General features: G+C 50.5%; 3 protein-coding genes across 3 annotated transcripts; 1 reads left to right on the forward strand and 2 right to left on the reverse strand.

Annotated features, from left to right (window-relative positions):
- Positions 1–323: 323 nt before the first annotated feature.
- tecpr2 (tectonin beta-propeller repeat containing 2) lies at positions 324–12,182 on the forward strand. Its single transcript, XM_080480019.1, has 27 exons — positions 324–500; positions 2,184–2,280; positions 2,527–2,667; positions 2,969–3,097; positions 3,174–3,305; positions 3,383–3,540; positions 3,648–3,801; positions 3,949–4,101; positions 4,188–4,320; positions 4,401–4,612; positions 5,169–5,361; positions 5,437–5,641; positions 5,709–5,937; positions 6,802–7,038; positions 7,106–7,173; positions 7,256–7,371; positions 7,448–7,621; positions 7,766–7,946; positions 8,129–8,270; positions 8,349–8,574; positions 8,695–8,784; positions 8,861–8,958; positions 9,058–9,193; positions 10,281–10,429; positions 10,503–10,644; positions 10,719–10,868; positions 10,942–12,182. Exons 2-27 carry the CDS (start codon positions 2,200–2,202, stop codon positions 11,088–11,090), a joined length of 3,978 nt encoding a protein of 1,325 aa, XP_080336145.1. The 5' UTR covers positions 324–500; positions 2,184–2,199; the 3' UTR covers positions 11,091–12,182.
- Positions 12,183–12,545: 363 nt separating this feature from the next.
- Positions 12,546–14,255, reverse strand: ankrd9 (ankyrin repeat domain 9). The gene has a single exon (XM_080480559.1). It carries the CDS (start codon positions 13,790–13,792, stop codon positions 12,965–12,967), a length of 828 nt encoding a protein of 275 aa, XP_080336685.1. The 5' UTR covers positions 13,793–14,255; the 3' UTR covers positions 12,546–12,964.
- Positions 14,256–14,671: 416 nt separating this feature from the next.
- Positions 14,672–22,754, reverse strand: traf3 (TNF receptor-associated factor 3). The gene is made up of 14 exons (XM_080479575.1): positions 22,479–22,754; positions 21,172–21,325; positions 20,678–20,843; positions 20,491–20,542; positions 20,124–20,228; positions 19,867–20,031; positions 19,659–19,739; positions 19,511–19,585; positions 19,283–19,375; positions 19,066–19,206; positions 18,757–18,934; positions 17,899–18,242; positions 16,697–16,888; positions 14,672–16,622 (listed from the first exon to the last, which is right to left on the reverse strand). The coding sequence occupies exons 2-14, from the start codon at positions 21,320–21,322 to the stop codon at positions 16,587–16,589; spliced, it is 1,779 nt and encodes a 592-aa protein (XP_080335701.1). The 5' UTR covers positions 21,323–21,325; positions 22,479–22,754; the 3' UTR covers positions 14,672–16,586.
- Positions 22,755–23,699: the final 945 nt, after the last annotated feature.

Here is a 23,699-nt window from a genome sequence, read left to right on the forward strand (position 1 = left end):
ACGTTAAAGAAATCAAACAAAAGGCTCCTCCCACCTTATCTAAACATGATCTACCCACATTCAAGTTTTAAAAAAGAAGAATGTTCTGATTTAGGGTCTGCACTTATCATATCATATCATATCATATATTGAAAATACACACATTTGTGGATTAGATGTTCAGTATAACATATTTTTCAGTTTATGTTGATTGTTTTTGTTTTTGAATACATGGACAGTGGTTTAGTGGGTGTCAATCATATAAGCTGTGAAATGCAGTTTTATCCGCGTTACATTTGTTTACGTCTTTCGTGCGTTTGTTTACGTGCGGCTGCTGTTGCGGCGCGTGGCCGGCGGGGGGCGCGCTCTGCGGACGGTGTCGATGAGAGGCGGAGAGTCCCACGGGGAGAAGTCACCTGTCCGCGGCACCGCTGCGACACGAACACCTGGATGAACCTGTGGACGAACACCTTGACGAACAGCTAGATGAAGGCGTGAGCGGCTCCTCTTCTTCGCTCTCAGTAAGTGAGCCTCTCGCGCTCCGCTGCTGCTGCCGTTAGCCTGCTAACGCTGTGAGTGCATGCTAAAGCTATCCGGGACTAGAGAAGACGTCTCTGTAAACAATCCTGTTTGATTATTTGATTGTTTGTTGACGTGACGATTGTCGTGGACGGGTTTACCGTCAGCCGTCACGCTCCTGAGCGGTGTGCGGGGCGCTGCGGGGCTGATAGAACGGGTTTCATCCGTGTGTGCGCGTCACGCCAGACTCCGTGGGAATAGTCTACATTTTAATGTTTGACTCACTCATCGCTGCTTTACACTCACTGTAGAAGAAAAACACACACTCTACAGTGTTTAGTAAATCCTTCCTTATAATACGGCGTGTGTATGATCCATCACACGAACGTGAGATTGCTGTAATCTGAGTGAACGTGCGTCACTGCCTCGTCTCCGCCCTGTGTGACAGCTGCGGGAGCAGAGGCTGGACGCTGTGCGTCCAGGTGAGGACTCAGGTGACCGCAGACTAGAGGACGGTCAGAGCGGTCAGCTCCAGACTGACTAAAAGCTCTCTCTGGTCTGTAGCTTCTTCCCTTTGAGTTTTTTTATTCCGGTGTCAGTCTCACGTGAAACTGCTCTGAAATGTAAACACACCATCTTTATCACGACGGTGCTCCACGTTATCTGGTGACCGTGTTATCTGGTGCCATTGTGACTCCACGTCAAATGGATTATCGCTGAATACACACCAATCAATTTTTTTGTTGACGTTTTTATTTTCAGTTTTCCCAAATAACAACAACAACAACAAAAATACACATGATTTTATATACACATATAACATCAAAAGATGTATATTAAACAAACATGAATACAGACACCAAGATTGATTATTTGAAGACATAGTTCCTTCTTTAGCAACAGCCCATTTCAATTAATGTCCAAATATAACTGGACACCTTTCCATCTTTGCGTAAGAATTCCTGTTTTCAGTTGTAGCCTTGCACTCATTTGTTCCATGATGTCGACCTGCTTTGTTGGTGGTTTAGTGTCCTTCCAGTTCACAGTTATCATTTGCTTGGCGATTAATATCAGGATCCGCATTATGTACCTCTGTTCTGTGTTATATGTATCCTTTGTTATGGCCCCCAGCAAATACACAGGGTCTGGAGAATCATCCACTTTTTCAAATTCTACTTTAATATTTCTCCAAAACGTTTGAATTATTAGGCAGTCCCAAAAGATATGTGTATAAACGACAATTTGTCCGCAGTTCCTCCAGCGCATGTCACTTAAAGCTTTCTTGACAAACAAAGAAATATTAAAAGGAGTATTCAAATATAGAATTTTTAATTTCCAATCAAACTCTGTTTTAGCTATTTAGACGCCAATCTATTTCTATCTATTTCTAGAAATATAAACACATAGACATGTGCATCTCCCGGTGGGAGGAGTCTTTATTGGAATTTGTAGGAGGGCGTGGTTGTCAGTAAAGTGGGCGTGGTCGTCAGGTATAGCTCACCTCATCTTCCTACAGATGTGACATAAAAAACACCACCTGAAACTTCTAAGATCAGTTTCACACCATGTTAGTTCTCTTTAGTTTTTGGAATAATGTCCCACCCACTCAGCAGCAGAGGCTATTTTTCGTCAAGTATTGAGTTTTTCTCCTTTTTCTGTTCTGGATTTCATCTCCATCCCTCCAGGTTCCTCAGGAGCAACATGGCCGCTCAACCGAGTCCTCCGTCTGTCCTCCGGGAGTTCTGCCCGCTCTACTACCTCCTCAATGCCATCCCAGCCAAGGTACTGACCCCAGCTGGTCCAGAACCCTGAACCAGGCCAAAACCCAGCAAAGATGCCAGTCCCAGCCATGCCAGAACCCCAAACCAGGGTGAACTCCACCAAAGTTGTGATTCAGACCAGACCCAGAACCATTAAACCTGGATAATAGCCACCAAAGCTACCACCCAGCAAGGATATCAATCCCAGCCAGACCAGCAGAGGTGATGGACCATTGATGGTGTTGATGGGGATGTTGTGTGTCTGCAGGTCCAGAGGGGCTTCAGGTCTGTGGTGGTCTACCTGACGGCTCTGGACAGCAGCAGTGACTTCCTGGCTGTGGGCAGCAGCATCGGGATGCTCTACCTCTACTGTCGCCGCCTGGCACACATGAACAAGTACAGTCTGGAGGTCAGAGCTCTTCTTCTGCGGTGTTCATCATTCAGCCCGCTCAATACTTCCACCTGACCTATAAATAAAACCAGAACACAGTGTCACACATATCAGGCGAAGGCTGTACTGCAGGGAGAAAGTGTCTGTGATCTAAACAAGGAGAGTGTGTGTTCACAGACAGTGATCAGAGAGTGTGGTGGTTTGTGTTTGATTTAATTCTAGTCTGTTTTGTGCAGATTTCAGGTTATTTTTTTGGCATTACTCAACTGTTACAGTCTGTTGTTATTCACCTGTGTGTGTGTTTGTGTGTGTGTAACAGGGAAAGTGTGACGCCATCACGGCTGTGAAGCTGCTCAGCTGCTTTGATGACCTGGTTGCCGTGGGAACCGCTTCAGGTCGCGTCGCCGTCTTTCAGCTGGTGTCGCCACTTCCTGGTCGTAACAAACAGGTCAGACAGTCTCTCGCCTGTCCGTCTCGATCTCCCTGACCCGTCCCGCGTCTCTTAACGCCCCCTGTGTCTGCAGCTGAGGCGTTTCGATGTGGTCGGCCTCCATAAAGGTTCGGTCACGTCTCTGGCCTGGAGCACCAACGGCATGAAGCTGTTCTCTGGAGATGATAAGGGACGGGTGGTGTTCTCCGCTCTGGACCTGGACCAGGTGACGCCACGGGACACGTGTGACAGCCGTGTGATTATCGACAGGTCATGACACACCTGTTGTTTGTGTGTGTGTAGGGTGTGTGTAAACCGGTGCTGCTGCTGGAGGAGTCCTCAGCCGTGGTTCAGATGGAGTACAGCCACCAGGTGCTGCTGCTGTCCACCCTGCACAGATCCGTGCTGCTCTGCACACAGACACAGGAAGTCCTGCAGCTCGGCTCCAAGCCCCGCAAGAGGTACCACACATCTCATGCATGTAAAACACAACGAACTGAACAAACAACACGCCAAGTGTAGAGAGTAACTTCCCTGCTGACCGTCCTGTTTTTGTGTCACGGTGCAGCAGTGGGAGATTTGGCGCCTGCTTCCTACCGGCCCTCTGTAAACAGAGTGACCTGCAGGTGTTTGCTGCTCGTCCTGGACTCCGGCTGTGGCGCTGTGATGTCAGAGGTCAGGTGGAGGAGACGCGTCAGTTCAAACCGCTCTTCAGCTCACAGGTGACTCTTGATGACTTGCAGATGTTTCAGGACCACTGCCTCCCCCCTCCCCCCTCCCCCCACTGTGGGTCGTCCAATCACAGCAGCTCTGTCCTCCTCCTCTTCCTAGTCCTCCTGACCTCATCTTGTTCTCCTGCTGCTCCTCAGGTGCCCCAGGTGGAGCTGTTTCCTCGCCCGGGTCCTGTGGGAGCGTATCGACCGTCTGAGCTTCAGCTGGGCCTCCTCAGCTGCTTCATGAGAGACGGCGTGATCCTGAGCTGGAACGAGTACAGCATCTACATCCTGGACTGTGTGAACGAGGTACGCACCTCCACTCAGACCTCCACTCAGACTGTCTCGCACCAGGCACAGGTCACCTGTCGGGTAACTCGGGTGTTTTGTTCCAGATGGTGATCGGAGCGCTGGAGAGCAGCGGCGACATCGTGTCAGTTTCATGTTGTGACAACGAGATCTTTGTCCTGAAAGGAGACCGAGACGTCATCCGGCTCTCCAACAGTCCCGAGGGGCTGGCCTCCAACTGTCAGTACTCTCAGTGCTGGTACGATTAATGCTGATAGTTACAGGGTATATGTTGTTGACGTGCTGACGGTGTCCTTCAGTGTCGGAGCTTTCGGTCCGTCTGGCCTCGCCTCTGACCACGCCCACCATCCTCCAGCCAACCGGATCTGTGGAAACGGCTCAGCCAATCAGAACCATGGCCATCATCGTAGAAGGCGGAGGGAGGGAGGAGGGAGGAGGTGGAGAGAGACCCCGAGACCAAGGAGCGGAGGACGAGGAGGAAGAGGTGGAGGAGGCGGAGGAGCAGCAGGAGGTGACTGATGATGCCAAATCCAACCAACTACTCCGATGTCTTTCTGCATGTCCAACCATTAATCTGATTTCACTTTACAGCTGTGCGTGTGTGGCGTCTCAACCTGAGAGTAAAACAAAACGTGGTAAAGAAGAGAAACCAAAACCCTCATAAATGTTAATGCTAAAGCTAGGAACTAAATGGTCAAATTTCTGGAGCACAAGAAAAGACCGCAATCAGATTGCTACAAGTAATCTGATTACTCCCAGTCATCAGCTTTTGATGGTGTTGCAAATGATTTTACCGTAATTTCCTGACTATTGAACGGCCCCTGAATATAAGCCACACCCACCAAATTTAAAAAGAAAGGTCAGAGTCACATGAAGTACCTGAACATATCACCCATGTATCTGATACATGAAGCTTGTTAACCCTTAAAAATCCATAAATTACCCCCGTCATTGTTTACGCCGCAGGGTTAAAGCGTGTGTAAAACAATTAGTGGCTTATAGTTTGAAAATGATGGTGATCATTGTGAGTGGTGTGTATGCTCACGGCTGCTGTGTTTCCTGTCCAGGTGCGCTCCAGCGTGTTCAGTAGCAGCCCTCGTAGCCGCAGCAGCTCCATCACTTCCTGGGACAGTCTCCATGGAAACGCTCCAAACACCACACCATCTGAGCAGAGCTCCAGGAGGTACAGCGCCCCCTTGTGTCAGGAGGAGCTGGTTGTAAAAGCCATCAGAGTGAAGAAGAAGAGGAGACGACGCCATGGTCGGTACACACACACACACACACACAGACACACACACACACACACACACTCTGATGAGCTCCTCTGGTCTGCAGACAGCAGCAGTGGGAACCGTCTCTCTGAAAGCAGCTGTTCAGACTCCATGTTTGCGGGCCATGACGACAGCTGGAGTGACGGAGGCAGTGGGACTCCTGCCAGCGACCGCGCCTCCCTGGTGGGTCTGGACCTGGACAACCAGAGGTCCCAGGAGTCTGGAGGCTCGGACAGAGGTCTGAAGGAGGTGGAGGAGCAGCTTTCCGGGTTGGTACCTGTTGATTGGAGGATTCCTCCACCTCTGCTCCTGCTGACCCACCGGTCTCTCTTTCAGCTCCCTGCTCCTCCAGCTGGACACCGGACAGACCTCTGGCACCGGTCCAGAGACACAAACTGTCCCCCCGACCCCAGATGTGGACCTGCTGCTGGAGTGCACCTTCTCCTACATGCACAAATCTGAGGAGGACGACGGGCAGGAGCAGCAGCCAATGGAGGAGCCAGAAGACGAGTTTCTGAGTCCTCTGATTGGACCAGATGAGGAAGAGGAGGAGGAGGACGAGGAGGTGCAATTTACCTGCCAGTCAACATATTTAGTTCTAAATAAATCTGATCATTTTAAATCTTCATCACAGTCCAACTTAAATGAGTCCAACTGAAGCTACTAACCCAGAAATACACCTCAACCGTTCTCGCAGGTCTGTAACTCGTCCTCTATAACTAGCTCCCGGTAAATAATCCTCTCCGAGTTTGTTGTAGTTAGTCATCTGTAATCAAGCCTCTCCAACTTCTCCCCTGTAACTAGTCATATAGACCTAATCTCCTTTCATTCCTCTGTAACTAGTCATCTGTAATGAATCTTTTTTGACTAGCCCCCTGTAACTCGTCCTGTCTAACCTGTCATCGGTAGATAGTCTTCTCTGACGAGTACTGTAACTACTCCTTTCTATCGAGCCCCATTTTATTATTAAGTCTTCTCGAATTAGTGCCTTATAACTAGTCATATGTAATTATTCTTCTCTGACTGGTGTCATGTAACTAATCCTCCTTAAATGGTCTCAAACTAATTACTTGTAACTAGTCCCCTGTAACTAATCATCTCTAACTCGTATCATGTAACTAGTGCCCTGCAACTAGTGCTCTTTAAAAGTCGGCTATAACTAGTCATCTGTAATTAATCTTTGAGTCGTCACCTAGAACTAGTCCTCTCTAACTAATACTCTTTAACGGGTCATTTTAACTAGTCCTCCCTGGCTGATTCTCTGTAACTACTCTCTTAGTCTTGACCTTTTCCTTCATAAATAGTCTTCAAACCTGTACGTCTATTCTGCTCCTGTAATTTGTCTCAGTGTAGCTGTTCTGAAGGTTGTAGAAGACCAGGTTTACCTGTCCTCTTCCTGTTCCATCAGTGTGTTTTAATGTGTGTGTAGGAGGACAAGCTGGCGCCCCCTCCTGGCCTGGCGGACCCCATGTTTTTCTCCACCGTGTCCACCCTGGACAGGAAGCCCAGCATGTCCAGCGATGAAGAGGGAGACATCTACTGTCACTCTCTGCCTCCGGGTCGGGAACGCGACGTCCACACCTCGTCATCCAATCAGCCGGAGAGGACCAGAGACGCTCAGAGCGACCAAGACACCCAGGATAAAGACCGGCACAAACCCGACCAGGTGAGAATCAGACTCGGGTCACCCAGGCGAGACTGTCGGATTTATTTTGACTTTTTGTTTTGTGAAGTTGGCAGAGAGCTGGATGGGATACTCAGGACCCGGATGTGGAATACTGAGCTTACAGGTGACCGACAGGTGAGTCGGCAAGTAAGCGAGGCCTCGCTTATTGTGATGTTGAAATTGTTGTCATGTGACAGTCATTTAATGTGTCTTTCAGGTTCGTGTGGTGTCTGGATTTCAAAGGAGTACTGTTCTGCAGTCCTCTGCCAGAAACTGGACTTAATTGGCAGCGCTTTGAGGACAATGTCCACCAGGTGGCGTTATCGCCTTCAGGTGAGCCGCTGTTCTCTCCACACGCTCCCCTGATCGTTCAGCCGAGTGACGCCAACCTGCCATGTGCCTCCGCCAGGTAACCTGCTGTGGAAGGTGGAGCAGAAGAGCATGACGGCGTACGCCTGCGCCAAAGTCTCGGTGAAAGGAAAACGTCACTGGTACAAAGCCGAGGAACAGTCGGCGTTCGTGGCTCTGAGTGACGACTCTGCCTGGATCATCAGGACCAACGGCGACCTCTACCTGCAGACAGGTAACCCTCCACCTGGACAGGCTCTACACTGGACAGCAGACCCACTGCTGAAAGAGACCTCCAGGGGGAAGTCTCTGCTGACCACTGCAGGTCCTCTGAGCCCTGACCTCTCGGCTCTTCATGTCCTCCTTGTTTCCGTTCCAGGCCTGAGCGTGGAGCGTCCCTGTGCTCGCTCGGTGAAGGTGGAGACTCCCTGTGTGTTCAGCCAGGTGTGTGTGAGAGCAGGTGTGGTCTGGGCGCTGAGCGAGCACCAGGCCGTCTTCTACCGGGAGGGTCTGAGCAGCTACTGCAGCCAGGGGGAGGGCTGGAAGTACGACACTGTCAGGTAATACTGCCACTGCTGCAGTACTCCTGTATTACTGCAGCATTACTACATTACTACGCCAGTGCAAAGCAGCTGGTGTGTGTGTGTGTGTGTGTGTGTGTGTGTGTGTGTGTGTGTGTGTGTGTGTGTGTGTGTGTGTGTGTGTGCGTGTGTGCGCGTGTGCGCGTGCGTGTGTGTCACAGTGAGGCTCAGGGTCTGGACCTGGTCTGCGTGGCTCTGGCCGACGGGGGCACGGCCTGGGCTCTGGACGCCAGTGGGAGCCTCTGGTTTCGAACCGGGGTGCGATCGTGCAGACCGCAGGGTGACGACGACCACTGGTGGCAGGTAGGGGGCGCCGCCGGGCACATTGGGAGGCTCGTGGTGGTGCAGCTTGGCGTGACGGCTCGGCCATGTGTCCCTCAGATCAGCATTTCGGACTACGTGGTGTTCGACCAGGGCAGCCTGTTCCAGACGCTGCTGCAGGCCACGCAGAGCGTCGCCACAGTGACGCGGGCGCCGGTGGAGCGCGTGGTGGCCTTTCTGTCGCAGTACTCGCACTGCCAGCCCAGCCTGGTCAGCGCCAACCGCAGTGGGGTGTGGGTCGCATCGGGCCGGAACCAGCTGCACCTGGCCCGGGGCAGCCTCGTGGGTCAGTCCACCACAGACCACCACAGTCCACCACTGACCACTACAGTTCACTACAGTACTGTACTAGAGTCCTGTTTTCTTCTGGTCCTCGTCGGTTTCAGTCTGTATTTGGTTCCTCCAGGAACCTTCTGGCAGAACGTGGTCCCACGAGGAACCGTCTCAGCCACCAGGTGGACCTTCATCACCTCTTCAGCTGTACCTCACAGAGAAGGTAGACCACCTGGACACACCTGGACACACACACACCCCCCAGCCCGGCTCTGACTCCACTGTGTCACCTGTCTCAGGTACATTCCTGTGGTTGGCTCAGAGCAGGAAGGATCTGTTCTGCGTGTGGGACCAGGATGGGGAGCTCCGCCCCTCGTCGGTGCTGCTCCCCCCTGAGGTGAGTCCACCGGTCCGGTGCATGGTTGTCCGGTGCGTGGCGTCCCTCTGGGGCCGTGGTGGGTGTTGATGCCCCGCTGTGTCGTACCTGTGAGCTCAGGTGGAGCTGAGTTACCTGTCGGCGTGCCGCGACGCTCTGTGGGGTTTGGACGCTCACGGCCGAGTCGTCATCCGGACACTGTCGCCGTCCTGCCCCAGCGGTCTGCACTGGACCCCCCTGGACCTGAGCCAGCTGGGTAGGTACCCCGGTCTGCTAGGGGGGGCGCTGGTTCACAGGGAATGCAGACTGTCTGTGTGTGTGTTCGTGAATGTGCGCTTTTGTTGTGTGTTTTTGTTGCTATATCTGTGCATGTATGTTTTTCTGTATGTGTGTGTGTGTTTGTGTCTGCATGTGTTTTTGTTTGTTTGTGTGGTTTTTTGTTGTTTGTGTGTTTGCTTTAGTTTCTGTGTGTGTGCGTTCCCCTTTTATGTGTGTGCACTTGTTTTTGTTTGTGTGTGTGCACATGTTTGTGTTTATATCTGTGTGCATGCATGTACAGTATGTTTTTGGGTCTTTCCATCCATCTTCTTTGTGGTGTGTGTGTGTGTGTGTGTGGGGGGGGGGGTTTGTTGCTGTTTTTATGTGTGTGTATGTTTGTTTTGGTTGTGCCTTTTCATTCATCTTTTTTTGTGTGTGCGTGTGCGTCTTTTGTTTCCTTGTGTGTGTGCACATGTAGCTTTTGTGTGTGTGTGTGTGTTTTTTCTGTCCGTGTCTGTGTGTGTGTTTGGTTAGGTAAGATTACTGTATGACGCACTCACACACTCACATGATATTCTATATTTGTCAGGACCTTCAGTGGAACAGAAACATTGGGGTCTTTATAAACACGCGCACTGACAGGTGGAGGTTGTGTAACAGGCTGATATTTCGTGTGTGTGTGTGTGTGTGTGTGTGTGTGTGTGTGTGTGTGTGTGTGTGTGTGTGTGTGCGTCATGCTGTAACCTTACTGATAGGTCAGCTCTGTTTTTAGTCTCGCTGCCCTTCTCACTCTCACACACCTCATGACTGGCCCAGCTCCTAGAAACCTGTGAAACACACACACACACACATACACACACACACACACACAGAGTCAGAGGTCAGCAGGACACTCTGTCAATATGAACAATGAGGTTATTTTGCCCTCCTGGTGACTCGGGCTGCTGAACGTGTCCCTGGATCTCGTGGAACAGGACCTCACTCTGACCCCTCACGCTGGTTCCAGGTCCAGGTCTGGCAGGAGGACCAGGGTCTTCTCAGACAGCTTTAGATGGGTCCGATCAGTCTCCCCTTGTGTGTCCCAGGTGGTGTCCGTCTGGTCAGCGTGAGCTGTGGCAGTCAGAACGTCTGGGCGGTGGACAGCCGGGGAATCGTTTACTTCAGGGTCGGAACACAACCGCTGAACCCCAGCATGATGCTGCCGGCCTGGATCCACATAGAACCACCTGCACAGGTAACACCTGATCCGCGCCGATCCACCGGGCCTGTCGGACCTGCCCACTAACTGCACTGTGGCGTCTCCTCAGCCAATCGGAGTGCAGCTGGTCTGTATCCAGACGAGTCCTAACGACCGTCTCCTCTGGGCGTTGGACAACAGAGGAAGCGTCTTCGTCCGGACTGGGCTTAGCGACGAGATGCCAGTTGGGACAGACTGGGAGCTGGTTCCAGGTACACCCCCCCCCCCCCCCCTTGTCTTTGCCTGTCTGGGCCGGCGTCCTAACTCTCTGTCGTTGTCTCTGCAGGTCTCGCCGTCAGTCAGCTAGTGCTCAGCTGCCGGACTGCCTGGGTTCGGTGCATTAATGGCGATCTGGCTCGACGGTACGGCGTCTCTGAGAGGAACCCGGCAGGAGACTACTGGAAGAAGATACCCGGCAGCGCCAACTGGTTTACAGGTGAGAAGGTTCTCATCGTGGGGTCCATCAGGTGAGCCCGTCCTGAGCTTCAGATCTCCCTCTGTGTCTGCAGTGACTCCGGAGGACGAACTCTGGGCGGTGACCCTGGTGGGTGGATTGTCACGTCGGCTGACCAAGCTCCTCGCGCAGACTCCCGTTAGACACGCCCCCTCGGGTGCCTCGTTGGGAGACGACGTCGACGACGAATGGGAGCTGATTTGACGTGTGACCTCACTGTGACATCATCGGTCTCCCGATGCCGTGATCACATCACTTTTCGTTTACTGACTCGAGGCAGCATGTCGGATGTCACAGCGGCACACAGTGGACACGTGATGTCACTTCCTGGGACGGCGCCCAGGTGGACGTCGGGGAATGAAGTGAACTCTTAATTTTTAACATGACGCACTTTAATCTGGAGGGACACTGGATATGTTGGTACTTCTGGTTCTAACAGGTTCTAATGGATTCTAAACCGGTTCTAACGGGTTAAAAAGAACTTTAATTGGGTTTAGTTCAGAGGCTAATTCTGTAGTATGATTATAGAAGGACACTTTATGTGACTGGAGTTTCTGGTTCTGACTGGGTCCAACTCATTTTAAATGGTTTTAAACAGTTTAGACTGGTTGTAACTGGTCCTAGATGGTTGTAACTGGTTTTAGCTGGTTCTAACTGGTTCTAACTGCTTGAACAAACACAGATGCATCTTCAAGACTCTGGTCCAGAGTCGGATTTTGTGATTAAAAAAGAAATAATAATAACAAAAAGGCATTTTACACAACTGGATAGTTTGGTTCCAACTGGGTTCAACTGGCTGTAACTAGTTCTGACCAGTCGTAAAAACAGAACATGTCACTTTAACCAAGAAATAAATAAAAGTTCTGTCTGTGGACTTTTCATTTCTTCTCTGACCAATCAGAGCTGAGCAAAGGGAAACGGCCCGGTTGGAACCAGAGTCCAGTATTTGTACCGACTCCTCGATGTTGCTGCTTTTCCCATCGGGAGCGACGTTACTCGTGTTGTTGCTGACCTGCTTGTCTTTTTAACCCCAGTCGCCATGGTAACTAACCCAAGCTGCTCCCTGGAACTGTGTACAATGAAAAAAACTATTTGAAAAAAATCAATTATCAATCTTCGTGAGGTGGACCGGTAGGTTCTGATGGAACTAGATAGAACCTGAACGATTGAACACAGAATGCTGCTTTTGAATGTTTGGTTGTTGTTGCCATGGAAACGGGGAAGGCCTGGATTCAGTGTAAACTCACTTGTTGTTTCGTCCATTAACTCAATAAACAAGTTTGAACACTGAAGCAGCTTCAGGTTGTTGATCCGGATCAATCCATCCCTGTCGGACCCGGACCCAGACCTGGACCTGGTCCTTCCTTTGATACTAATATTGGTCTTGTTCCTGGTCTTATTCCTGTTCGTGACTGATATCAAATTAATCATTATTGATTGACATATTGATTACTCTATTGATTATTATTATTATAATTAATAAAAATTGATGACTTGAGATTTGATGAGTCATTAAAGATGATTAATCACTCATTATTGATGACTTTAGTCGGAGCACGAGACGAAAGTGTTGGAATGTCTGTTTATACCTTTGGACATTTTCATGTAATTCATCTTGTGCTCCAACAGGGGGCGCGATAATTCACTGCCACGTGTTGTTTTGCTCAGGACAGCCATGAAGGTTTGAGTGGACAATCAATCAGGACATCGAAACACATGGGAAGCATCATGTGGAGGTATTTATGTCTTGACACTCTAGATACAAAATCACAGTAGTCTGACTATTTGTGTGTTTTTACTTCTTGTTGTTTGTTTACAAACAGTGGAAACAAACACAACCACATCGATTTGTTTATTCCAGACTCACAGGAATTCTACGTGAAGCAATGAGGTAGAAACTGATCATCATCACACTCATTCCCATCACAGTATGATTGTCCTTCAACGTATTTACATGTTCGTTGGCTCTGCAGGGATCCGCCCACTTTCAGCTGCGCTGTTCCCCGATTGGTCCGTTTAGAGTTTATTTACAGCTTATTTACATGTTTTCCCACGTGTTTTCTGTGGTGTTGTTGCCGTCAGTGCCAGCTGTGAGGCTGCAGGAAGGCCGGCAGGGAGCTGATGCGGTCTGGACCGGACCGGGCCAGACACCGCAGCGCCTGCAGCAGCAGAGGGGGCGGGGCCAGTCCACACAGCCAGCGGAATACCTCGTTTCCCAGCAGGCTTTGCCACAGCTGCGGCTCGTCCAGCAGGCGGCGTGGCGGCGGCGGCGGTTTGGGGAGGAAAAGCAGCAGCGTGTCGAGGCAGCGCTGAGCCTGGCGCCGCTCCGACGTGTCACAGGACACGAGTCTCTGCAGCGCGGCATCCAGGCCGTCTGGCTCGGCGCCGTGAGCCAGCAGCAGCAGCAGGCAGTCAGGCCGTGACAGCTCCACCGCCAGCTGCACCGCGGTCTTTCCCGCGTCCGCCACGTGTGTGCAGCCGCCACCGCAGCTGTCCAGGTAGTCGCCGTGCAGGTCGCGGTCTTTCACAGTGGTCAGCATCATTGCCAGGACCGCCACGCGGTCATAGCGCACCGCCATCTTCAGATGCGGCGCCCCGCTGCCGCGGCTGCAGCAGAAGCTGCAGCGCGGCGCCTTGAGGACGCTGAGCGAGTAGCTGTCGAGCAGGTAGCGAGCGTAGTCCTGGTGGTTGTGCACCAGCGCGTACAGCAGTGCCTCGGACGGGAGGAAGGCTCTGGGCTGTCCGTCCTCCCAGCAGAAGACCTCCATGCCGCGCATGTCCTCCAGCAGCCACACCGGCAGCTGCTCCCGCACCGCGCAGTAGAAGGAGAACGCCGTGCGCTCGCACTCGCGCTGGGACGGAGATGAAGACACGCAGTCCAGCTGAGAGGAAACCAGCCACGGCATCACTGAGCACGACTGGAGACACCCGGAGACAACTGGAGGACCCTGGAGACAACTGACGACTCCTTAAGGCAACTAGAGACTCTTGAGGACTTCTGAAGACGCTCGAGTATCTCTGAAGATACTCGAGTTCCCTGAAGACACTTGAAGCCGGCTGAACGCCACAGACAGATGTTTTTCTCCCAATCTGGAGGGACCCGTCCTGAAAAGCGACGTCTGTCAAACCTCCGTCTTCTGATCCTCCAGACTTTTATAGAGCCTGAACGCTCCGCCCCCTTCAACTGTGTGTCTGTGTATGTTGTGTGTGAGTGTGTGTGTGGTGCGGTGGGCTGGTGGGGGGTCTAGTGGGAGGCTCAAGTGTCTCACATACTGAACATAGTGGCCTCAGTCTGCTGAGGTTTTCTAATCAGGCCAGTAAACAACAGTAGAACTCCGTAGAAGCGTTTAAATAAAGAAGAATGTCTTGTAAGGTATTACTAGGTGCTTTGTTTACTCCATTACTGTGAACTCTTGCACTGTAAAATACAATTTCCTCTGTATATTGTGCAGTGCAGTACTGAGGAGCCTGTCACAGCAGTAGAAAAGGACTTCCTCCTGCTGGTCACTCCAGGCAACTGCAACTGTTTCAATTTGAGAGGAATTATCAGGAAAGGTCAAAGGCCAGACTCAATATACTTCCTCTCTCACTAACAACTACAGGTTTGCATTTCCGGAAGAAAATGCTTATGTTAATGGTAATGTGGCATTCACATAACTAGTTATTCCAGAGGAAATTTTGTGTGCCTTGCTCTCTTTTGATCTCAGCGTCTCCATGACAACAGACACAGATCTTTTTTTCATTACTTTGCATCTCCTCCATGAGGTGAGACTCATTCGTTTAGTATGGGACATTTTTCACAGTTTATTGCGATTTATTCAGGAACGGTTTGATGAATCGCCAACAAAAGTCTTAGCGAACCATTCCTGAATTTTCCGCACGTTTTGATGTGCTTTTTGTGTTCGTGTTCCCAACAGCGCGGACTAGTTACACGCCCAAAAAATGGCAGATTGATAATAATGAAATTATACGGCCGCCGGGGGCAGTAATCTTTGCGCCTTGCCACTGAGGCAGGCCCAAGAATAAGTAGACATGTGTGAGTAGGCATAGACACATACAAGTGAATCGATCACTAAATGTTCTAAGATCAAGACGACACCCAATGATTCATCAACAGAACCTCGACATTGACGCTTCAAACTGGATGTTCTCAGAGGGAAGTGTCCGCTGAACTCTTGAGTGTCATCAGCAGGGATTCAGAGACTGGAAGAGCTGCAGAAAGGCACAGAAGTGAACGTCCTTTGGCCACATCCCACATTAATGGTGGCTTAGGCACCGAGTGTCACGTCAGGCCGTTGGAAACCATTGACATCAGGGTCGTCTGCCTGCTAGACCACCTGCAAGGGTACCTGACCACAACACCAGGCACAGGCCTCATTATCTTCATGGACCAGGGAGCAGTGAGCCTCAGTGCCGTTCACGTAAAGGAGAAAAGATGGCCGCCAACACTAAGTCGCTATGCATCGGCCACTGCCGTCACCAGACAAGCCTTTGGTGGCATTCGACACTGAATGGTAGTGACAAGCCCTGACTACCTGAACGTCATTAATCTAGTCATTGTGCCTAATTTCCATCTTCATGGGCCACAACGCTCCAGTTCATGGAGGTAGCGCCGTTGGGATGCCGGAGACTGGGAAACTTCGAATGGAGCAGCCTGCATTTTCTCCAGACCTGAATCCCACAGAATCCTCTGGGATCCGCTGAATCGCCGTGGAGAGACTCGAAACTCTGAATGCCCGAGGGCCGTCCATCAAAAAGAGTGTGATGCCGATGCCTCAGCAGGCAATAAGTCCACTTGTGACCAGCAGGAGTTCTTGTGTAAAGTGTTTGTATGATTCCACCTCTATCAGGTCCATGTCTGTCAGGTGAATGAAAACATGAGACTTGAGGTAATTTCTCAAACTTTTAGTCAAAGAAAATAAATAAAAAGTTTTTATTTTCACACTTCAAAAACAAACTGTGCAAAAACAAGTCGAACGACGTCCGAGACGCAGGGAAACCACTGCAGCCACGCAGGAGCCTCTACTGACACTCCAATGAACTCCCAACAGATCGGAGGGATTCCAACCAAAGAGCTTAGAACTGATCCAAGACGGCAGCTGGTGAATGACTTCAGGTTTTACTGGACACACACGCTCGTCAACAGTCTCATGGAACCTGGTTAGTGTCCAAACCAGTGGGAGGAACTCAATAGAGTGCCATAAACTCCACGAAAAAAAACCAAAAAACATGATCAGTGGTCAGACTTCTCATGAACCTGCTGGAAACCCTCTGATGTACCACCGCTTCTCTCCTGGTTCTGATCCTTCGATCCGGTTTATCCTGATCGGTCTGTCTTCGATCTGTACTGGTTTTTCGGGGCTCCTCTGTGGCTGCAGTAGTTTTCCCAGCATGCCTTGGGAAAAGGGATGCACGGCATCAGTAAAGAGCAGCTACAACGTCCTCACTGCGGCGGCCATGTTGAATCTCAGCAATGTCGCCATGGTGTCGTCATGGGGACAAAGATTCATCCTCACAAACACACGCGGGAGTCCGACAGCCAATCAGAAGAGGCGGTGCCCTCCACGCTCCACAGAGTTCGCTCTGATTGGCTGCTTCTCGTCTCTTCCTCTGTCCTGCTGGTGGCGCTCTCAGCCGGACGGGTTTTCCCATCATCCTTTGCTCTGCTGGACGTGGCCCAGTGAGTTCGGAGGTAAAAGGTCAGGGATCAGGAAGGTCAGACGTATCCACGGTAACCTGTCAAAGGGCACATGGCGTGAGCGTGTGAAGGTCAGCGGCTCGGTGGCTCAGACCAGAGGAGTCTTCCTCACCTTGATGAAGATGGTGTCGTCTTTGATGTAGCTGCCAGTCTCCAGGAGACTCTGAGCCACGAAGAGTGGACAGCCCGACGCGATGTTCATCTCTGCCGCCGGACGCCGAAAACTGCTGCTGTTTGGGTCTGGCTTGAAGGCGTCGCCCAGGTGTTTCCTGGATGGACCTTGATCCATCAGCATCAAGGTCACCTGAGGGGCAGGTAACCAGATAACCAACCAATCAGCGGCTAGTTGACCAGATTACTGACAAGTCAGTGCTAGTGGACCAAGTAACTAACCAATCAGCAGATAGTTGACCAAATAACTGACCAATCAGCAGATAGTTGACCAAGTAACTAACCAATCAGCAGATAGTTGACCAAATAACTGACCTGCCAGCAGATGATTGGCCAGATTACTGACTAACCCCCAACTGGCTAATCGGATAACGAACTGGTATGCAAACGGATGACCAGGTAACCAATTAGGGCAGAGGATTGACCAGAGAATCAACCAGTCAGAAGCTGGTTAACCAGGTGACCAACAAGTGGAACTGTCCTCCAACAGTAGTTAGGAACATTTTAGATTAGTTATGAAGGAAACTGATAACCTCTTATGTGAAAGGTTTCATCTGGTCTCACTAACTAGTCCTGTAGTTCGGAGTTTATAGCTGTAGAATCGGTAATACTAGAAAGTCTGTTGGTGTCTTAAGTTCTTCTGGTTAAGTTCTCTTAGTTTCCCCTGAATGCGTTTTATAACAAGCCTGATTTCACCACCATCTCCAGGAAAAACCACCTCCACCCCATATGATCCCTGAACTCCAGGTCTAGTTTTATTTATTTATTTATCACATACAATGTTAACAACCACCACAGTCACTAACGTAGTGAAATGATACTGATTTACCCCTCTGGAGCAGCCGTACAGAGCAGTGCTTAGAGGGGAGCCGGGGGAGGGGCCGGGGGTCTTGCTCAGGTTTTTATGGGGATGTGGGAGGAAACCCACACACACACAGGTAGAACATGCAAACTCCACACAGAAAGGCCCCGGCTAGATTTGAACCCACGACTTTCTTGCTGTGAGGCGAGAGCTAACCACTGCGCCACCGTGCGGCCAGTTAGTCTAGTTATGACGTCTTTCACATGCAGATAAAACATCAACACAACTTCCTGTCAAGACTGGTTTGACCTGTGTGAACGGCGCCGGTAGTGTGTCGGTACCTTCTGTTTGAAGGGCCAGGGCAGCAGGGCGTCGTACTCGCCCCTCATCACCACGAAGAAGAGCGACAGGTGTGTCCCTTTACCCATCCCGTCTCCGTTCAGGTAGACGCGGGCGCACATTTTGTAGCCGAAGTATCCGGTGTAGAACGGCTGCGAATACAGCGACAGCGTCTTCGCCGCCACCGCGTCCTGTTTCCGCCTCTTGTAGTCGCGGATCTTCCAGATCAGAGTCCCGTTGTAGCTGGCCGTCTCCAGCACCTGGAACCGCAGGTCCATGTCGGCCAGACGGATCTCGTGGACACTCAGCATGTCGTCATGGCGATTCAGCTGCGTCTCCAGTGACGCTGCAGGCAAACAGAGTAGGTTACTAATCGACCTCGGCAACTCGTCCTACTCTTTTACAAGTCCTTGTGTTATATAACTCGTACCTCAATTTAATATCTAGTCCTCTTCTGAAACTAGTAGATCACTTTAACAATTTATCTCTCCAACTAGTCCCCTGACCTCTGTAACTAGTCCCCTGACCTCTGCAAGTGCTAGTTACAGTGCGAGTAACAGGGCTGTGGGGACTCCCTGACCTCTGTAACTCGCACTCAAACTTCTTTAACTAGCACTCTTAACTTCTGTAACTAGTCCCCTGACCTCTGTAACTAAGTAAGTAAGTAAATTTTATTTCTATAGCGCTTTTCACAGACATGGAGTCACAAAGTGCTTCACAGTAAAACAAATAAAAACAGATAAGAGAAAAAAACTATCTTCAAAACACAACAAATGCTGAGTCAGCGGCAGCGTGGGTCGATTAGACTAGTCTACAGCCCCCCCTCACTAGCTGCTGCAGGCCCTTGTGTGATTCCTCACTCAGAGTTTGTGTTGTGGACCCGGTGCCGCTGCGCCCTCCCTGCTCCAGAGCGCTGAGTCGGGTCCGGACGTTGTCCAGGGTTCCCCGCAGGTTCTCCACGTCCTCTCGGAGCGGACGCAGAGTCCGGAGCTCCAGCTCCAGGTCCAGCAGCTTCTCCGAGTGAGAGCTCATCAATTTCTGACGACGGATAGAGAGAAACTGCTCAGTCAAATGTCCCGTCTACAGTTCACCTCGCTGCTGATGGTCCCGGAGAAATGCATGCTGGGATTTCAAAGCTGCCCCGACCAAGACTCTGGCCGGACTCATACCTGCATGGCCAACACCTTCTGCTCCGTCTGCCGGTTCTTCTCCCTCAGCTCCTCCGTCTGACTCTCCAGTTCAGACAGTCTGCTGCTGAGAGCTGGAAGCACCTTGTACCGCTCCGTCAGCTCACCTTTGACCTCGTCCACCTGCAGACATTACTCAGGTAAGTGCCTGCACACCTGGTTGTTGCTGTGGTTACCATCACCATGGCGCCGCGGTCACCTTGTTCTCCAACGAGCAGTTTCTGTTGGCCATCATCCTCAGATGTTCCGACGCGAAGGTCGACTCGTGTTGCCTCAGGTCCTGGTTCAAACCCTGAGACAGTACACATAACACACAGTGAATGAAGTACACACAGTGCATGAAGTACCCACAGTACAGGAAGTACGCACAGTACAGGAAGTACGCACAGTACAGGAAGTACACACAGTACAGGAAGTCAGGCTTTACCTTGAATGTGCAGCCATAGCGGACGAAGTGGCAGTTGACGTGGGCTTTGGGGCAGTCGTGCTGGTGGCTACAGAGCTGAAGCACAAGAAGAGAGGAGTCAGGACAACAGAAGACAGACGGCAGAGGGCAGAACTGACCGGGTCAGTACCTCGCTCCGGGGCAGGGACGACAAGGAGCAGTGGTTGGGACAGGACACTGGGAAAGCCGGACACACCGTCTCTTTGTGTTTCTGCAAACGGTCACACAACGCAAAGTCAGCCTTGGCCCAAGCGTCCAGGAGGAGGCCGAACTCTGACCTAATGTCCACCACCGTGTGGCGACGTTCAACTCCCCGCTGGAGGGATGAAGTGGGTTACCTGCAGGTCGGTCAGGGGCATCTTGGAGGAGCAGAAGTCGCAGGTGGTCTCCCTGTGTTTACATTTCCAGCTCAGGTGGTCGGGGATCTCCTTTCTCATCATTCGCTCTTTGCACTTCCCCAGCGGACACGGCACCTCGTAGAACGGACACACGTTCAGGTGATCCTGCGAACGAGACAGGTGGGGGGGGGGGGTCATCGGGCGGGAACCAATATGGCCGATCCGTTGCCATGGTAACGGCGAATGAAGTGTCTCACAGGTATCTGCTGCAGGCTCATCTGCTCCTGGCAGCCGTTCGCTTCGCTGCGGCAGCGGACCTTCAGCGCCATAATTTCCCGATGGCAGCAAACGTCTCTGAAGATCTGAAACCGGAGCAGAGTCAGTGAGCAGCCGCTAACCGCTAACCGGGCGCTACCCAGCTATTTACCAGCCGCTAACCTGCCGCGAAACAAGCTGCTAACCAGGCACGAACCAGACACTAACCTGCTGATAACCAGGTGCTACCCAGCTGCTAACCAACCGCTAACCAGCTGCTAACAAGACACTAACCAGCCCCTAACCTGCTGATAACCAGACACTAATCAGCCGCTAACCACCCGCCAACACCATGAGCAGTGACGTCACCTTGTCTTTGAACAGAGGCTCCATGTCAGCCGGACACACCGGGTTCGTATGACTGCAGGGGAAAACCGGACAGGAAGTTAGCTGACAGGAATGACCATCGGCGTCTCACCAGCGTGTCTCACCAGCGTGTCTCACCAGCGTGTCTCCCTAGTGTGTCTCACTAGCGTGTCTCACCAGCGTGTCTCACCTGAGGATTTCGCTGATGCAGTTCTGACAGAAGCGATGTCCACACTCCGTCTGGCGGGGCTGACACAGGACCAGCTTGCACGCTTTGCAGCAGTATTTGGACTCTGGAGTTTCTACAGAGGGATCTAGGAATCCTCCATGAAGAGGCAGGAAGCCTGCAGGGACACCTGGAAGGGTGGAGCAGAGGGGTGGAGACATGAAGGCCCCGTTTCTACAATAGCGTGAAAAACGAAAAACTTGCATTCAGTTTTTGGGGGTTTTTTTGGGGGCGACAACGGCGCTCGGAGCTACTGAAAACGCAACTATTCCAAAATGCTCCCGACTCCGTCTCGTGGGAAAAATTGCAACATTAAAAAAAAAAAAAAAAACACTTGGTCTTCATGGAAACGGAAACACAACTCTTCTAGAACACTCCGTCTCTAAGGAAAGGGGGGGGGGGGGGAATCTGTCTCTATGAAAATGAGGGGAAAACACAACTTTCTTCCAGGTGTTTACCTTGCGGCGTGGCGGGAGGGTCACTCGGAGGCCAGGGATTGGCTGGGCGGTGAGAGGGCGGGGCAGCTGAGAGGGGCGGGACCAGGGAGGGCGCCACCTGCTGGAGGGGAATCTGCACCTCCCTGGCGTCAGAACTTCTCCCTGCTGACATGACCTGAGGACAAAGACAGGGGGCGTGGCCTCAGTCACCTGGGACAGTTGACATTCGCGCCTGTGTATGAGGTACTTCACCTGTAGCTCGCCAACAACTGCAGTATGTCACCTGTAACTCACTAAATACTGCAGTATGTCACTGGAAACTCTCTAAATACTGCATTATGTCACCTGTACCTCACTAAATACTGCAGTATGTCACCTGTAACTCACTAAATACTGCAATATGTCACCAGTAACTCACCAATTACTGCAGTATGTCACCGGAAACTCGCTAAATACTGCAGTATGTCACCTGTACCTCACTAAATACTGCAGTATGTCACCTGTACCTCGTTAAATACTGCCATATGTCACCTGTACCTCACTAAATACTGCAGTATGTCACCAGTAACTCACTAAATACTGCAGTATGTCAACTCTACCTCACTAAATACTGCAGTATGTCACCTGTAACTCACTAAATACTGCAGTATGTCACCAGTAACTCACTACATACCACAGTATTTCACCTGTAACTCACTAAATACTGCAGTATGTCACCAGTAACTCACTACATACCACAGTATTTCACCTGTAACTCACTAAATACTGCAGTATGTCACCTGTACCTCGTTAAATACTGCCGTATGTCACCTGTACCTCACTAAATACTGCAGTATGTCACCGGTAACTCACTACATACTGCAGTATTTCACCTGTATCTCATTAAAATACTGTAGTCCTTCACCTGTACATCACCAAATACTGCATCATTGACATAATTGAAGTGTTGTAATCGTTTACCATCCTCTATTGGTCATCAGAGATCAAATCTTCTCTGAGCTCATTTCGTCTGGTCTGACTGTAGTTCTTTCTGATTATCGATTACATTTATCAGTTTGAACACAATCTCACACACACACACACACTGGCCGTTAGCTTATAAATATACACACACTGCGGGTGCTAACTGACCGTTAGCTTTTAAACACACATACAGACACACACACACACACACACGCACACACACACAGACAGACACACGCACACAGACATACATACACACACACATACAGACACACACAAACACAGACATACACACAGATACACACACAGCTAGCAGTAGCATCTCTTGTTTTCCTCCATTGTGTCTCTACTGAGTGTTTACTCACATGAATCTCCTCCGCAGGCCACAGCTCCTCCTCAGCGGCTCCTCGGCAGACTCTCTCCGGGATTCAAACCGTCAACCTGCCGCTGCCTCGGAGCGTCCGGGCCTCAGCCGGGCTCCTCATGGTCCGGGTCGTGGTCCGGGTCCGGGCTCAGGCTGGTTCTGGTCGCCCTGGTCGTGTCGCTGTGCGAGTCCCGGTTCAGAGATCCAGGAGGACGGGGCTGAAACACTGGAAACCCCCTCCACTGCTTCCGCCCAGGAAATCCCCCAGCTGCCCGGAGAAACCTGCACCCATAGGGGGCGCTGTGAGCACCGTGGGCCGCGGGCCTGCGGAGATAGGGGCCGGCCAGCAGGGGGCGTTGTGAGCTCAAAAAACTAAACAAAAAAAAAAACATATATATATATATATATAAGTGTATTAAAAAAAGTAAATAACTTTAAATTAAATTTAATGCACTGTATACAAGCAACTACATAGAAACAGTATGCATACATGCAACACCGGACCATGAAATAATTATTTAAATAGTTAAATAATTATATATGTTGGGTTTTGTTTTGTTTTGTTTTTACATAAAATCAATTTAATGAATTACCGACACATTTAATGACATATATATATATATATATTTCAATCCAATTGTAATTAATGACACATTTATTTCATGCTGTATTAAGCTATTAGATTTTGGCACTTTTATTCCTCCATACACGTGTACCACTCTCGAGACATTTGTGTAAAAAGGCCCCTTTTAGTCCGGCACACCTCCACCGTGCACATGCCTATTCACTACAGTCCAGATAGAGTATCAATACAATATATTATAGACAACAGTTATTCCCCAGGAACTTTTGTCAAAATCCAAGTACAAGATATGCAGAGCACCTCACCGACTCTTTTACTAGAATAGAATAGAATAGAATAGAATAGAATAGAATATAATGCCTTTTATTGTCACTTGTACAGGTACAGTGAGATTAAAAAACAACTCCAGTGACAGTGCATCAGTTAAAAAGGGCAGAATATAGTGCAAGAAGGAGGGTGGGGGGTGTAAGGTGCACGGCCCAGTCCTGTGAACAGTACACAGTGTATTTACAGGAAATAAATTAAAAACTATAAAAATTATATTGCACATTATGAGGTAGTCTGTAAAGTAAAGTCAGTGCATTCAAGGGTTCACAGTGGTTATGGCTTTGGGGAAAAAAATGTTTTAGAATCTGTTAG

Source organism: Lipophrys pholis (genome assembly GCF_963383615.2).
Source record: "Lipophrys pholis genome assembly, chromosome: 14".
Lineage (NCBI taxonomy): Eukaryota > Metazoa > Chordata > Actinopteri > Blenniiformes > Blenniidae > Lipophrys > Lipophrys pholis.

Excerpts from the sequence above, each read along its gene's own strand:
- traf3 (XM_080479575.1), bottom strand. The coding sequence starts at position 21,322 with ATGTCAGCAGGGAGAAGTTCTGACGCCAGGGAGGTGCAGATTCCCCTC. Across the intron at positions 20,844-21,171 it reads CCCTCCCGCCACGCCGCAAG|GTGTCCCTGCAGGCTTCCTG; the intron begins GTAAACACCTGG and ends CCACCCTTCCAG. Across the intron at positions 20,032-20,123 it reads TGAGCCTGCAGCAGATACCT|GATCACCTGAACGTGTGTCC; the intron begins GTGAGACACTTC and ends TCTCGTTCGCAG.
- tecpr2 (XM_080480019.1), top strand. The coding sequence starts at position 2,200 with ATGGCCGCTCAACCGAGTCCTCCGTCTGTCCTCCGGGAGTTCTGCCCG. Across the intron at positions 4,321-4,400 it reads CGAGGGGCTGGCCTCCAACT|TGTCGGAGCTTTCGGTCCGT; the intron begins GTCAGTACTCTC and ends GGTGTCCTTCAG. Across the intron at positions 8,959-9,057 it reads CGGTGCTGCTCCCCCCTGAG|GTGGAGCTGAGTTACCTGTC; the intron begins GTGAGTCCACCG and ends CTGTGAGCTCAG.
- ankrd9 (XM_080480559.1), bottom strand. The coding sequence starts at position 13,792 with ATGCCGTGGCTGGTTTCCTCTCAGCTGGACTGCGTGTCTTCATCTCCG.